A 16,255-nucleotide genomic window follows, 5' to 3' on the forward strand; every position below is an offset into this window, starting at 1 on the left:
CAAATGACTCGAAAAATGTTGTTTCTTCAAAAAAGTTTATGATTTAAAAAAATAACTTAATATGAAAATAATAAAAAATTAAAAAAAAATTGTTTCTTGTTGTTACCCATTAATAAGGACAAGAAAGGCACTAATTGACCAAAGTCTTACTTCATTTGTTGCTTGAGAAGTCGTTAGTATACAAGATAGTGTTCAAGAATTAGTTAAGGCCTTTTTCTCTGAATATGAGGACAATGGAGAATTTCATGCTAAGGAGCGTAACATAATCAAATGACTTGCCACACATCAAGAGAATAATTTATATTTTGACTTATGTAAGAAATTCTTTTATGTTTAACAAAATTTTTACAATATTAATATTATCTTTTAAAAACTGTAACTTTGGCTTCAATTTTCAACTAAAAGCCAAAAATAGGAAGCTATCCCAAACAAGGTCGTTGTCTAATAAGATTGGTCGATTTAAACACACACGAGGTAATGTCAACCTCATCCTTCATGCAAAGTTGATGTCAACTTGCTTCCTTGTAATGTTATATCGACCTTATCCTTTGTATAGATGGTATCAATACATATCCCCCTTATTTCATGAAGCACAAGAGCGCTTTGTTCAAGTTTGTATCATCTTATAGCCTCCCTACTTGCTATCCACTTTCTCAAAGGTGTCCCACTTAGAAAGTGGCTAAGTGGCATCATGTATTATGGCTTCCTCCACTGAGAGCAAGGCACTGGAAGTCCTACATGAACTTGGTGCACCTTGACAATAGGTTTGGCCCCCTCTTACCATCGAGTTATTAAGACGTTGTGAGAGCCTTAATGTGCATGCATTGAACCTGCTTAGGCCGAATTAAGAGGAAGGAGGCATGTCACCACTAAGGTACCCACCACCATCGTATGCCACATGATATGGCATATGTAAGAATGTCAATATAAGAAATGATTGATATGAATTTGTGAATAGTCTCATTGGTTGGACCTCACTAACCAGTAAGGCTCAACCTTGGGTCTCGGTATAAAAAATCCAGAAGCTATTTAGATCAGGACCACTAAAAGCAAAGCTCATACCGAAAGGAGAGTACAGGAGTGAATTTGAAATCACTGATGAAATCTGGGCATCATTTTAGTTCTAACAGGGGTTTGAGTTGTGTGATCAGAGATGTGCCAGATATCATGTGATGTCAATTCAGAATGTAAGAAAATAGAAAAACCCCAACTGAAGTATTTGATCTATGGGAGGCTTGTGGAGCCACTATATCACGCAAAATGCACAAAAACTACATCCATTCAACTTAATTTTGCTTAAAATTGTGTCACACAGCATAATTGCAACTTCCACCCACTTTAAATCAGTTACACAACAATCTTCAACTACAAAGCAATTGCACAAGCCTGAACTACCTTATATGTACCAAATACAGATCTACCACCTACAAATAATCTTCTCAAATGATTACCCTCTTCTTAGCACCTCTTTATATCATGCAAAACTAAAGGCAGGTTGCTCTTCTACAGATACAATCTCATGCAGTTTAAGAAAATTTCCTTTCCTGTACCTGTTCCAGCATCTCAAAAGCGGCCACCACTCTCATTTCCATGGTGGGCTATTCAGCATGCTTCCAAAATCGAGCTTCCCTAGACATTTGCCAAGATTTAGAGAAATGAGAGCAGAGCCATAAGCAGGCAACTCAGTGTCCAAGCAAACAACGCATTCGCTGCAGAGGAAGTGGTGGTTGAAGCAAGGGCTGTTGTTGCATTACTTGCAGCAGTTTTGTTGCTCCTGTTTAAACATTGCAAAAAGTCCAGCATGGTGAATAGGAAAGCCAGAAAAAGGTAGTGTATGCTTAAAAGATCAAATAAGAAATTTGACTTAAAATGTAAACATACCCTGTTGTCATATACAAGCAGTTATCATAACCTGCACAAATAACACGAAACAGTATTTTAGCAAGTCTTTGAAAGGAATTCTGATAAAACACCGAAGCTTCTATATGGAACTGAATGAAAACAAAAATGAGGTTGTTCACTCGCATTGAAAATTTTAATAGCTAATCCCATATTTGGGACACAGAATCATAGACAACATTTTCTCTCGGTGGTTTGGACATTGAAACAAGACATTGTAAGAGGTGGAGGGTGCTGGCAAAATATACAACATTTTGTCCAGTGGCAGTTGTACCCAAGAGTTCACCCTCCTTGTTGACAAAGCTTTGCCCAGCTTCCACCAAACAACCGCACAACACACATACAGTAAGTTTTATTTTGACACCCTAAAAATCAAGTGTTCCCAGCCAATAGTAAACTTAGGTTACAGAAGGAACAAGCATTGGTGCATGTTCATGTGTACATGTGTGCAATCTAAGAGAATTTTCATCTCAGAATGTCCTAAAATCTATTTGGTTGTGCTAAAACACCAAACACATGGATATCCTTTTATTTTTTGTTGTAGACTGGCATTCTTGTTGGCTTCCTTGTTGCATTGCCTAAAAACAAAGAAAGAACGTGACAAGGTTACAGGTTGGTTAAGAAAACTCTACGAAGCCCCCTGAGCACAACAAGTTATAGCACATGACATGGTAAGATGGACAGACTTTTTCTGAATTTCTAGCAACAATACTGTTCTAGACCAAATATAATATTTTGTCCAATTTAATCATAGATTGACAAACACTCAAACATTGCTGAATTTATGTGCAAGGAACTGGTAAGACTTCTTATTCCCTAAATGTGAGCACGCTCATGTAAAAGCAGAACAATCAATCCAACAGCAAATGTTGCCTAACAGGAAAGGTTGGATCTTAGAGTACATACTTGGGTTCTTATTAACTTTGATTCCTGACCCTCCAAAACTGCAAGCAATATCAGTAGCTCCATTTTGCTGGTAGTAACTGTTGAATGCAAAAGATGCATGGGAAACTACATTATCTGGTTCAAAACAAGGCTGGCTAGGCTGAATAGCAGAGCAGTCCACATTCCCAGGACCACAAGCCCAATCTAAGGCATTCTGCAAGTCCATTTCTGAAGCGGTAGACGATGCGATACACCATGTTCCATTTGAGCTTGTTACATTTGTTTCTGTAGTCATGGTTACAGCACCCTTTCCGGTCATATCCAAGTTATAAACACTTGTTTGATCTGGATAAAATAACCCCCAGTTCCTTTCAGATTCCAAACCAGACTTCCTGTTCTCATTGAACAATGAGAAGATATACACATCTAGATCCTCTCCTGGCTTTGCAGGAGTGCCGGTGTCATTGATGACGTGACGGATGAGATTGGTGTTATAAGTCTGAGCATTATCAGGAGTTGCAGCTGTCTCCTTGGGAGATCCTTTTGAAGGCCAGCCTGTCTCAGTGACCATAATTTTAATTGTTCTGAAATTAAGAGCCATCAATGCAAAATATAGAGCATCAATTTGAGCATCAAACATGTTAGTGTAAAGCAAACCAGTGTTTGGATCAATAACTTCTGAGGATGACTCAAATAGAGCATAGTCTAGAGACACGTTGTTTGGGGAATCTCTGTAGGCATAGTAAGGATAGATATCAACCATGAAAGGAGACTGATTCTCAGCAAGAAATTCCAACATGGGTTTGAGAAAGAATGCATGGCTGCTATTAAAAGCCCCTGCAGAGGGTGGGAATGACCGAGACAAAATCCCTAGGGAATGGGTACTTGAAACTTTGATCTTCTTATGCAGACCAGCTTTTCGTAGAGCTGTGAGGACATTTTTCATGGCAGGTACCACCATAGAAGAGGCATTATTGGGGCTTTCTGTGACTTCAGCACCGACAGTTATGTGTGTGATCCTTGTGGCTGGGTAGTATGGAAGAATACTATTCCTCAGCCAAGTGTCTGCATTAGACTGGAACTGGGAAAATGGGAGTAAGTCTGAATTCGAAATCCCAATCATGAGTTCAACCCCAGTGTTAGCAAAGGCCTTAAGAACCTGAATATTAGAGTCATAAATCCTCAAATATTTAATCTTGTGAAGCTGAACCAGCTGTGCTACTTTATCTGGTGTGGGGAGGTCATCTGCATTTCTCCCATAGCAAACCCCAATCGTGCTTCCCCTGCACAGACCTGTTGCATGAATTTCCAACATTCAAAGTCCTGAATCAGACTCCTAAAATCAATGTAAGCATCCTACTAGTATTGGATACAATATAGGCTGTGTATGAAAATAGAATAGAGTTTAGGAGTTTTTCAAGCTAATAACTATGAAAGGCGTTAAACTTCAGTTCTTGTTTTTCTTCAGTTGATTCAGAATAACCACCAATTTATGAAACCTCACCAATCGAACATGGCAAACAGTTATAGGTGGGAAGAAGCCTCACTGGGATCAATTGCAACTTAGCTATATGAGTTTATGATGCTGTATATCCTATTGTTCAAGTGTAGCCCTCATGAAGCTACACTTTTTTTGTATGGATGCACTCCCTCTCCTATAAATTGAGATTTTTCGGACAATGTGCGGGACAAGAAGCTACAAAAGGAGTAAGAATGGTGACATGACACGCAATGTTGAAACACGAGCATAAGGGGTCTGCAAACACAATAAATTCATCATGGGCGTGGGTCCAACATCGCCATATCCCACCTACTAGACAAATGTACTGGTCAGTGGAATGGCATAAATGCATCCACTTGGATGCAGCATTAATGGGTAGGCTACAGAAAAATGGCGAAAAAATTAGCATGCGGAGCCATTATCTTGGACAAGGAACTGTGAACTGTGAAGACCCCCATAGAGAGGAAAGAAATAAACCCAAGTGAGAACCCCACATGAATCATAGAGAAACGACCTCAAATGATTTTAGGTACAGATGAAGCACAAGCGAAGATAAAGACAGAAATTACCCACAAAAGCATCAAGATTCGTTCATATACTATCAAAACACACAAAAGTAAAAGATTCTGTTCGAGATAGATCCATCCACTGTTCAAAATCGAAGATTGAGGCATGAACGCAAAGATCCAACCATCAAGAAGAATGATGAAATCGATCCAAGAAGGAACAAAAACCCAGAAAAACCAGCTTAAAAACATAATAGTAAACCACCACAGCCGGACTGGTTCAGTCAATGCAGTAACAATAAAGAACAACACATACATAAAAACATTCATAAATAAACAGAGAGTAAGAAAGAGAGTAGACCCAGAAGCGTGAGAAGCAGTGAAGTGGCAAAAATGAGCCTAAACCCCCTTGCCATTCCTCTATCACAGTGCTTTCTCCTTCTCCCCCTCCTCCTTTTCGTTATCAGAGCTTTACTCTTTTGAGTAGCGTCTCTCCACCCAGTCCAACGTTCATCCCCCAACGGCTCTCTCCTACTCTCACTACTCTCACTCTACCTCTGGGAGCTGGAGAGGAGAGAAAGATGCATAGATTATCGAGATTGTACGAAGAGAGAGAGAGAGAGGGCGAGGCGCTTTGTGTTGGCATCAGAGAGTGCGACAGAAATGGGGACCGGACTTCAGGTTGATTATGAAATAGAATAAAGAAAAGCACCTCGATTCCGTTGCTGGGCATGTCTGCTGTATATGTTTTTACACTATTACTGCCCCACACGCCACTGCGGCCATGACTCTCTGCTTCCATCCAAAAACCTCCGTTTTCCTCTTTGTTTTTTCATCTCTCTTTCCCACTTTACACTTTGTGGCTGTCATTCATGGCCATCCAACGTACATCTCATGATTCATGATGCCAATATATTTATTTATTTTATAATAATATTATTTTTTGAAACTTCCATTCAACTCTTTTTTGTAAAATTTTTAAAAATAATTTTTGAAAATCTTTATTTAATGTTTTATAAAAGAAAAGTTTCCTTGAATACTTAGAATATTTTTAATATATTTTAAAAATAAATTTATATATAATACTTTATTTTAAATTATTTTATGTATTTATATAATTATTTTTTAAAACAATCATCATAAAAAAACATGAATAAAAATTAAAAATTAGTTTTTTGTGTATCAAATGTGTTTTTATATTATTTTTTTTAAATAAAAAATTATTCTTAAAAATGATTGTCAAATAAATTCTAATTTTTAATGTGTTTTTATTATTAAAAATAATATTTAATAGAAATAAAATATTAAAAAATAATTTAATAATATTTAGTTTCAAGTTCCCAAAAAAAATCCATTACCAAATCTTGGTTATGGGTGATAGACAAAGATCGAATTTGGGGGAATTTGGGATGAAAGTCCAAATTGGCATTTTTGTTTTTTCTTCCTTTGATTTTTTTTTTCACCTTTTTCTTGTTACTTTATTTTTACTTTGGAGTAAAATATTGGGTAATGGCATTATTTTTAGCCTTTCTTCCACTTTGGGTTAAGATGGGTGGGGTATGGGTGGTATTCTTTTATCCCTATTTGTTAGGGTTAGGTTTCTATTTGAAGAAAATATTACTTATTATAAGAATCAAATGGGTGTGACAACACTCAAAACTTTAATCATGTTATTTGAAAAGTAATTATTTTTCAACAAAATAAATTAATTTTATTTTTTATTCTATTGAACATCACATTCATCCTTGAGTTCACTTGGTACCCATGTTTGTTTCATCTCTCCACTAGGTATCTAATGGTGTAGAAACCTAATTCTTTGTTAAAAAGGCATTAAATTCTTATGTTACAACTATTTTTAAAAAATTATTATTAAAAAAAAAAAGACATATTTGATGATCAAAAACTATTTTTTATTTTTAAAATATAATACAGACTGTTTTCGGATAAGATTTTTAAATTGTTTTAAACTTTTTTCACTTGTTTTTGAAGGCTTATTTAGAAAATAATTATATTAATATAAAGAATGATTAAAAATAAAGTATTAAATATAAAAATTATTTTTAAAATATATTTAAGAGTGCTAAAAATAAGTTAAAAATATTCCCAAACAAATTTTTATTTTACAAAACATATAAAACAATTTTCAAAAGTAATTCTCAAAAATTGTTTTTAAGAATTATTTTCAAAAATAATACATTAATTTTTTGTATTTAAAAATGTGTAACATGGATTACTTTGAAATTGGAGTTTGAGAGTTCATCCTACTAATTTAAAAGCAATTTCCTTCAACATTCTTATGATGTTTGGGCTAAATCGATCTTTTGATTAGTATTTAAAAAAAAAATTGTTTAAAATTTTTAGTTTGAAAAAGTATTATAATTTTAAATTTAAACTAAAATCGTAATTATTTCTACATGCAACTTGTAATAAATTTAAAAAAAGAATTAAAAGAGAAAATGTGTGAAGAAGGACCACTTTGAACATCCATTTGAAAAGTCCCATGAAGGTGTAGTTTAGTGGCCACTATGCCCACTTTCAACCCAAACTCCACTTTTACACAAATGACAAAGTCTTATTCTTCTAATAAGTAATGCCACCCAATCAATGAAAGGGCCTAAAATTTTGGCCCATGTAGGCCTTTCAAGTGGGCTTACTGGGCCCAACTTTCTGGATCATTCATAGGTTAGGTTTCTATCAACCCATCAAATATTTATGCCCAAATCATCCATCCCATAATTTCTGGTAATCTTTGAATATTAATAAAGCCTTATATTGAACTAAGCTGAGTCGTAAATCCCAAATTCTACTTATTCGTTTGTTGTTATCGACAGTTGTCTCACACTCTTTCTATAAATATTTTCAACGTTTCAAAATTTTCAAATTTGCTTGCACTATTTCCATATCCGTTTTTCCTGCTTCCACGCCTCCCCACGTGCATCCGTCCAATGGACTCCCTGAAGCTTCCGTGGAAAAAACAAAACCATTCCTGGCAATAACATTTCGCGGTCTTCTTCCTTTGAATTTTGTACTTTTTGGCGTCGGTCGTCCATTTCTCCATAAAGAGTCTCTCTTTCTCTCTCTCACTCGAAAACCCTAGAGAGAAACCCTAATCACAATGAAGAGCAAGAAGCCACTGAAGCAACTGAAGCTCTCTGTTCCTGCTCAAGAAACCCCTATCACCAGTTTCTTGTGAGTTTCTACTTCTCTATTCAACTCGTCCCATCAATGTTTCGTCTTTATCTCTGCGTTTCAGTTCTAATTTCTTTGATTTCTTTATGGGTTCTGTTCTTTTATTTGTTTTCTGATTCATTATATCTAGTTCTCTATTGGGTTGTGGGGAAAATGTAGGATGAGAAAAGAAATCAATTTTTTTATTTTTAGATTTTTTTTCCCCCATTTTTCCTTAATTGAATTGGTTGTAGCAATGCAATTAAAACCTTGAGTTTCTCGATCACATTTCTTCTGTTTTCTTTAGGGACCAAACTGAAGGAATCATAAATAGACATTTCTCTGATTTTCAGTTTTCAATTTTGAGTTTCCTAGCCCTGTTGATGGGATTGTTCTTTGAATTTGTTTTTTTTTTTTTTCATTTTATAGTTCTTGATCGGGTTTTGGATTCTATGAAGCTAAAATAGCCCCTTTGATTCTCAATAAATGTAGGAAAAGAAAAGAAACTGAATTTTTATTATGTCATAATTAGTACCCTTGAATTTCCAGGACTGCAAGTGGCACATTTCAGGATGGTGATCTGCTCTTAAACCAGAAGGGTTTGCGGCTTATCTCTGAGGAGAAAGAACCTCGTGTAAGTTACATTTTGTATAGAAATTTCCAAGTGTCTGTATCTCATGACAACTTTACTATATGAATATGTGATCTATTCCATGCCAATCCTGCTAAGAGCATACTTATTGAGATGAGAATCACCTACTGCATGATCTTTTCTTGGTGGTGAATTTGATCAAAGATGTTCTTTTTATTACACAATTTTTCTTGCATAATCTATCAAGATTTATCCACTGAATTTGAGGAATCAATGGTCAGACAGAAGACTATTGCCTGAAGTAATTGGTTCTCTGATTTTATCTGGAGCCTCATCGGTTTTACTTTTCTTGTATGTTTGAGCAGCCTTCAGAGGCTAAGGAGCTTGATGTACAATTTTCATTGGAAGATCTTGAGACCATCAAAGTCATTGGAAAGGGAAGTGGAGGTGTTGTTCAACTTGTTCGCCACAAATGGGTTGGAACATTATTTGCCTTGAAGGTCAGTGTATCAGCAACAAAAAAATTCTCAATTACCTATTGATTTTTAAAAACTGGACTGTCTAATATCCTATTGACAAATTTCCCTGGTAGATTATTATTTCTATTTCATAGATTTTTATAGCCTTGTGTCATAAGGAGTGGTGAAAAAATTTATTTAAAAAATTTGTAAGCTAGTCAATCATCCATTTGTTGGTCCCAAATATCACCATTTTACCTAAAGCTAATTTGTATCGAGAAAATGGGCAAAGTCTAGTTGAGGTGCAGCAGTCAGTCCACTAGGGTGATTAAGTGACATGAATTTACAAGGGTTACACTGATGGGGTCCCTCCACCAGTTGCAGGCTTGTTAGCCTCATATCCTAATCACATGCCTTTTCTCTTTTCATCATAACAAAGAGATGAAGTTTTTCATAGTTGTAAATGGTGTAGGAAGAGACTACCAAATCATCTTGCATGACTGTGTGATAGTTATTAGAAGGGATTTCAGAGAGAGTAGGATAGAGAAGGTGGGGAAATTGAACCTTTCTCAGATTTTTGGATGTTCTAGTTCTATCATAAATGATTCATTTGTCTGTGCTTCAATTTTATATACAGTGCAGATTTTTTCACTTCTTGGCAATTGTTCATTGGAAATGTAACCAACAGATACTAAATGGAGCATTTATTTCCTTTTATTTTTTTCCTTGTGTTGGATGAATTGTATGGAAGCCAGAGCCTATGCCATATGTTGTAAGATACTATCACATGTAGGATGAATTATTCTCCACATCTGCTTTCATTTTTCATTGTTTTGGATAGTAAGATATTCTCAAATGACTAGGATATCGCTGCTTCAATTCCAGGTAGTTAGATTTATATACAACTGAGGTCAGTGGGTTATGCATAACAGGTCATCCAGATGAATATACAAGAGAATTTCCGCAAACAAATTGTGCAGGAGCTGAAGATAAATCAAGCATCACAATGTTCACATATTGTTGTTTGCTACCATTCGTTCTATCACAATGGAGTCATCTCTCTTGTCCTGGAATACATGGATCGTGGATCTTTGGTTGATGTGATCAGACAGGTCAAAACAATCCTTGAACCATATCTTGCTGTTCTTTGTAAGCAGGTCTGTGACCTTCCTTTCATTGATTTTGAATGTTAAGCTGGAATATTGAAGCCCATGCAACAGTGAAGAAATCTTTCTGGTTCAAATACATCATCTCTCCATTTCCAGGTTTTACAAGGTCTTGTGTACTTGCACCATGAAAGACACGTAATTCATAGGGACATAAAACCATCCAACCTGCTGGTAAACCACAAAGGGGAAGTAAAGATTACAGATTTTGGTGTGAGTGCTATGCTAGGTAGCTCTATGGGTCAGAGGGACACGTTTGTTGGGACTTACAATTACATGTCGGTATGTGGTTAGATTAAATTATGTTTATGGCAATTTTTGGCTCTAGTTTTTGCTCCAATTTTGAATGCTTCAAATTCTTATAGTCTCATGCATGCTATACATTGCAGAATTTGAAGTATGACAATAAATTTCTCGTTTCTTATTCAGCCTGAGAGAATTAAAGGAAGCACTTATGACTACAGCAGTGATATTTGGAGTCTGGGCATGGTAGCACTTGAATGTGCTATTGGACATTTTCCTTATATGCAATCTGAAGACCAGCAAAGCGGGCCAAGCTTTTATGAGCTCTTAGAGGCAATTGTGGAAAGCCCACCACCATCTGCTCCCCCAGATCAATTCTCTCCAGAATTTTGTTCTTTTATATCTGCCTGGTATGGCTATGACATCTTCATCACAATATAATTATTCTAGTTAATTTTCCTTGCAATTGTCTTTTTGTCTTCTACTCATGGTATTTAGCTATTTTAGGTGTTCTTTTTCATCTTTTAGTATAGCACACAGAATGTCATTCAAGGGACTATTATGAATATGAACTTGTAAAGACAGAAAAATGGCCTTGTAGCTCATAATACATATAGTTGTTATGGCTGTAGAGTAGCTTCATTTTATTTGTAAAAGATGCTCTTCCATGGTACAAACAGTTGGTTTAATGCAAGTCTAAGCAGTCCATTTTTCTTATTTGACAATTTTTTGTAGAACTTGGTATACATTCACAGATCATGTTGTAATTGACCGCTTTGTTATTTGCATTTGCAGCATACAGAAGAACCCTCAAGACCGATTGTCATCATTAGACCTCGTGGTTTGTATATCTGCTGTTTGTGTAACTTCATATCAAAGACCATTTTATGTTTCATATACCAGAGACTTGACTGCTAATTCTATTGTGCTTTCAGAGTCACCCTTTCATCAAAAAGTTTGAAGACAAGGACATTGATCTCGAAATTCTGGTAGGCAGCTTGGAACCTCCTGTAAATTTCCCAAGATAGTTTGTCTTGTAATAGTATTCCCAGTGTACCTTTTCCTTCAAAACACGCACTGTTTGTCATCTTGATCAGGTGTTATATGAATTACATCATAGAAGTCAAGCTAACAAGTTATATAATTCTTTATCACATATTAAAGTTAAATATAACAATTATGTGACAAATTACATAGATTATACACTTCTAATTTCTGCATTTTCTCACTATCTGACAATGTACTGGAATGGCAATGGCGAGTTCATGGTGAAACTGAAATGAATAATTGGTATGCCCATGAGTTATTACAGTTTCCACTCGCAAGCCACTTGGTATAAAGGGATCTGTTCATGTTAGGATATGGATAAGTGTGAGCAGGTGCCACATACTGGTGAGGGTCACCTGCCATGAGTGCCAGGTTTTTTGAATTTTGGGTCAAATTGGGCCTTTCCTCCAACAAAATATAAGTTTTAGCTTAGTTTTTAAATTATTGTTCAAACTAACTTTTTTTTTTTTTTTTTTAATATTTAGAAACCTGTGGTTTTAAAATGTGGTTTCAAAAGCGTACTGATTCAGTTCCAAAATGCGGCTTTTAAATTTGTACGAAAATCACATCTTAAAAAGATGGTACCAAACAAATTTAAATAAATTAAAAAAAAAAAGAAAAAAAGAAGTCATTGTGATCTTAAACTAGGGCTTTTTCTCCTTTCTTCATCAAACAGGGATGATGTACTTTTAGATATGTATGCCCTACTCCAGTCTCACACTTGGAAATAGAATCATTCTGAGGGGTCACTGCAGCAACAGAGGCAAAGTTCTCATTGTTGTTCAAGTATTTCACAGTATCCATTACCTTAGATATGACATAAATTAGCAATAGCCTCTGAGCCTGATTTCATACTTTTCCTTTGACACTACTACTAATTACTTTCCTTGTTTTTATTGCTGAAACCAAAAGTTAAACACTACATAACAAAAATATTTATGCACAAAAATATATATATATTTATCCATGAATGGTCACAACTTCTGCTACAAGCAACAGCCACCTAAAACACCCTCTTGATGTATGGTGAAGCCATCCATTTAATATACAATATCTTACAAAACTGAATAATCTTTTTTAAAAAAAAAACATGGGCAAAATGTCAAAGTTTATTAAATAATGGGTCAGATATGAAATCTGTATACGTGGATAAGAAAGATTTATGAAAGGTAAGGCATGGTGCCCACCTGCAAAGGCTGTGGTGGAGGCAGCTCCATTGCCCATCAAGTAGCAATCTATGATGACTAGTACCCTAGTCAGCAACCTCTGGCTACCATTCATTCATTAGCTTCTAACTCTATTCTTTGTTAGGTTTTGGTCACACATGGTAAAGGGGTAGGTAGAGAGTGACACCCCATCCAATGGGTCTTTGCCTCACATGACTCTCTTGGATTAAAATCATTGAGTTTGGGAGGACCTGATTTAGACTGAAGGATGAAATTATCCCTTATTATAGACCTAATGACAGGTGGAACTGAAACTAGCAAAGTCAAGTCTATAGATAATGGAATATTAGATTTGACAATGTTTGTTATAAGGGTGAATTATGGGTTTTCCAAGTAGGGCCCTGGGTCAGGTGCTCAATGAAATTAAGAGGATAACTTCAATGGAGTCTACAGTCTAGAAAGAGGCTAGACAATTAGAAGGATGGCTGCAGTCCTTCAAACAAAATAATTGTTGATCTTTACCCTATGAAGCTTGCCATATGGGTAATGTTCCTGAGTCATGAAGCAACCCAAATAACCACAAAAAGGCCAAAAAAAAAAAAAAATTGATAAAAAATTTGACAAAAGTTGTGGTTTTAATATAAACCTAATGAAATGGAGACAAAATGTCCCTTGGACAATTTACTAATGCAGACAAAAACTAGGGTTGGTGGAAACCTTGCAAATCCACCCAGAACTGTCCTCTAGGTTTATGGGAAGCTTCTGATTAATCTAGAGATTCCTCTTGGCACAACTTCTGCCATGGGATGCCTTGAAATATGAAAAAATAGGCATTCGTGTCATAACTTTATGGGGGCAAAGATGCTAAGATGGTGACCCCAGTTTCAGCCATAATAAAAAGTTGATGACTCGGATATGGGTGTCTTCAAATTTAGACCTTATCCTCTTTCCTAGTAGAAAGGGAAGGCTAAGAAATTCAAACCATAAGATATGATGATGACAAATCAAAGGATAAAGCCAAACAAAATGCCACTATTTAAAAACCATTGAACTAGTCATTACTACCCAATGCTTCATTTATTGCCCTATTCACCACCAAGTATTCCCAGTATTATATACCCTTTTCTTTTTAAAATTATTTTCATGTAATCAACCTTGTTGATCGTATATATATATATATATATGCTCCCTCAAATTACGCCTGTGAGAATTCATGAGGGTCCTTGTCCTTAGACTAAGACCACAACCACCATCATCTTCATCATCATCATCCTGAGTCCTGTGTCTTTATTCTTCTCTTCTTGTTCTTCTTCTGGCCCAAGATCTGAAATCACAATGGGGGAAACAGCAAAGCAAAGTTTTGATGATCTGGGCTTCAAGGGAATTGATGCTAATGGCAATCACCAACACAATCAATGGTTGATCATGGGAGGTGCAGATGACAATAGTGACACCTTATCCATGGAGTCTTCTTCCTTTGAAGATTCAGAAAACTCTCTCGAATCATCATCTTCCTTGGACTTGACAGAAGATGCGTCTTCCTCAACATCACCCCTCTCAAATGGACCTCTATATGAACTATCAGAGCTCATGGCCCAGCTCCCCATCAAGTGAGTAAATCAAACCAACCACCCACTTACCATATTTTTCTTTCTCTATGGTGTTTTTCTATGCCAAGTTTCCTAAAAATTGTGCCTCATACTTATTCAGGAGAGGGCTGTCCAAGTACTTTCAAGGGAAGTCGCAGTCATTTACATCTCTGGCAAGCGTGAAGAGCTTGGAGGATCTTGCCAAAAAGGGGACTCCAAGTAGGAAGAAAATGAAGTCATGTAAAAGCTACGGAGGAGGTTTGGATGTACACAAACTGTACACTCCAAAGGCTACCATTTCAAAGAAGGCTTCAAGGGGATCTCTTCTATCTTCTCTAGGGAGGAGAGGTGTTATAATGGGTGGTTGTAGGCCTCCCAGTCCTCTCCAAAAGAACTTCTGATGTACAACTTGCATGGTTTTTTCATTGCAAGCTGGGTTGTTTATAGACTTACAGTACATGTGATCATAGATTAACTGAGGTTTTTCATCAGTTGAGTTATGCTTGCAACTCATCTGCTCATTTAATCCAAGAACTGCGAGTTATATTCGTGTTTATGATTCAGAAAAAAAGAAAGAAAGGAAAAGTTAAAAGAAATAAGGAAAAGAAAAAGTGATGAGAAAATGAAAGTGGTTTGCACCCAATGAATTTCTCCTTACCATCTTCTTCCTAATTTTTATCATTTTTGTTTCTAAACTTTACCTTCAGATCTTGCATCACAATGTAGTAACCAAAGTTGATGTTTCTTGTGATCATCTTTTCTTTTCCTTTTTTGTTTGTTACTTCTGAATCCAAAAGCAGTTTAAAGTGATCGTGGAATACGAGGAAAGCATACAAACAAAAATCAATGGATAAACCTGTAAGAAAGCAAACAACTGATAAGGTGCATGTACTGGCATTTTTTAGAATCATTTGTTCTTTTTTTTGTCTTTCAAGAAAATCATTGAGCCAGATCGTTTACTAAAGACAACTAGTTGTACAACAAGATTCCATAACATTAGTTGGCCAACAGGATTTGAGTTAATGGCTTATCAAAACTTAATGTTAATTAGTGGCTAAAACTGAAGATTCGAGCACCCAACTAAATCTGAATTGTTCCAACCTTTCATCCTTTCAAAAGGCAAATTGAAGAGGTAGATAGAGCCCTAATTCTATCTATGGTTTTTTTGGACATTCGATCATTGACTTGAAGAAGTTGTATTGCCTTATATGGGAAATCTCAATGTGCCATGCACCATCCAATGTTCCAAAGTGTATTCGTTCTTTCCTTTCTATGAATGGCCAATAAACCAATACTCATCAATCAGAAAAAGCTGCTCATTAACCCATCAGCTCAAGCTTTACAAAGATAATCGGAACATTCAGGATTCCTTCAAAATTATCTGAAACTGCAGGAGGATCGGGCATAGGGCAGAAAATGAACGTGATGGAGAAGCATCCTTTTCTACACCATTCCTGGACAAAGTTTAAAACAGACAGGAAGAAAAAATTTAAAATGCATACAGAGGAACTTAGTCCCTTCTCCCCTTCCTCTGTCTCAGAGGAAATGTGATGAATCACAGAGACTTAAAACCCCTATTTCAACCCACCAAATGAATCCTGAAAGAGAGAACTTAACCTGCACAATTTTTTAATGCTTCTTTTTCTACACCATTCCTAGACAAAGTTTAAAACTGGCAAGAAGGAAAAATTTGAAATGCATAAACAGGAATTTAGTCCCTTCTCCCCTTCGTCTGTCTCAGAGGAAATGCGATGAATCGCAGAGACTAAAACCCCCATTTCAACCCACCAAATGAATCCTGTAACAGAGAACTTAACCTGCACAATTTTTCAATCAAGGAGAAAAATAATACTTCCATGGTCAAGTCAGTTCCTAGCTAATGTTGTTCTGGGTATGGTTGGTGGTTTGAAGGAAGCCATAAGTCTAGGTGGAAGGATAAGAGAGATGCTTCTATAATTATTGAATAGGCAATGTTGCAGGTGCAAGATTCCTGAAGATGTGCTCCATTGTCAAGGAAGAGCTATGACCTCAGCTC

At 36.1% G+C, this 16,255-nt stretch overlaps 3 protein-coding genes across 3 annotated transcripts; 2 read left to right on the forward strand and 1 right to left on the reverse strand.

The window, feature by feature from the left end:
* Window positions 1-1,261: 1,261 nt before the first annotated feature.
* Window positions 1,262-5,620, reverse strand: LOC100257740 (glucan endo-1,3-beta-glucosidase 13-like). The gene is made up of 4 exons (XM_002283437.4): window positions 5,153-5,620; window positions 2,806-4,077; window positions 1,882-1,912; window positions 1,262-1,774 (listed from the first exon to the last, which is right to left on the reverse strand). The coding sequence occupies exons 1-4, from the start codon at window positions 5,205-5,207 to the stop codon at window positions 1,648-1,650; spliced, it is 1,485 nt and encodes a 494-aa protein (XP_002283473.1). The 5' UTR covers window positions 5,208-5,620; the 3' UTR covers window positions 1,262-1,647.
* Window positions 5,621-7,615: 1,995 nt separating this feature from the next.
* Window positions 7,616-14,901, forward strand: LOC100252603 (mitogen-activated protein kinase kinase 6). Its single transcript, XM_002283455.5, has 9 exons — window positions 7,616-7,980; window positions 8,509-8,593; window positions 8,917-9,051; window positions 9,942-10,166; window positions 10,275-10,457; window positions 10,605-10,828; window positions 11,214-11,259; window positions 11,354-14,241; window positions 14,342-14,901. Exons 1-8 carry the CDS (start codon window positions 7,907-7,909, stop codon window positions 11,444-11,446), a joined length of 1,065 nt encoding a protein of 354 aa, XP_002283491.1. The 5' UTR covers window positions 7,616-7,906; the 3' UTR covers window positions 11,447-14,241; window positions 14,342-14,901.
* On the forward strand, window positions 13,967-14,621 carry LOC100249186 (protein OXIDATIVE STRESS 3). Its single transcript, XM_002280226.5, has 2 exons — window positions 13,967-14,241; window positions 14,342-14,621. Exons 1-2 carry the CDS (start codon window positions 13,967-13,969, stop codon window positions 14,619-14,621), a joined length of 555 nt encoding a protein of 184 aa, XP_002280262.1.
* Window positions 14,902-16,255: the final 1,354 nt, after the last annotated feature.

This window comes from Vitis vinifera, chromosome 11, assembly GCF_030704535.1.
Source record: "Vitis vinifera cultivar Pinot Noir 40024 chromosome 11, ASM3070453v1".
Classification (NCBI taxonomy): domain Eukaryota; kingdom Viridiplantae; phylum Streptophyta; class Magnoliopsida; order Vitales; family Vitaceae; genus Vitis; species Vitis vinifera.

Bases quoted from the DNA above. Each gene is read 5' to 3' on its own strand.
- LOC100249186 (XM_002280226.5), top strand. From the start codon at position 13,967: ATGGGGGAAACAGCAAAGCAAAGTTTTGATGATCTGGGCTTCAAGGGA. The intron at 14,242-14,341 runs GTGAGTAAATCA...ATACTTATTCAG, and splicing joins ATGGCCCAGCTCCCCATCAA to GAGAGGGCTGTCCAAGTACT.
- LOC100257740 (XM_002283437.4), bottom strand. From the start codon at position 5,207: ATGGCAAGGGGGTTTAGGCTCATTTTTGCCACTTCACTGCTTCTCACG. The intron at 4,078-5,152 runs GTCTACTCTCTT...TTCATGCAACAG, and splicing joins ACTGCTTCTCACGCTTCTGG to GTCTGTGCAGGGGAAGCACG. The intron at 1,775-1,881 runs GTATGTTTACAT...ATGTTTAAACAG, and splicing joins TGCTTGTATATGACAACAGG to GAGCAACAAAACTGCTGCAA.
- LOC100252603 (XM_002283455.5), top strand. From the start codon at position 7,907: ATGAAGAGCAAGAAGCCACTGAAGCAACTGAAGCTCTCTGTTCCTGCT. The intron at 10,167-10,274 runs GTCTGTGACCTT...CTCCATTTCCAG, and splicing joins TTGCTGTTCTTTGTAAGCAG to GTTTTACAAGGTCTTGTGTA. The intron at 10,458-10,604 runs GTATGTGGTTAG...TTTCTTATTCAG, and splicing joins GGACTTACAATTACATGTCG to CCTGAGAGAATTAAAGGAAG.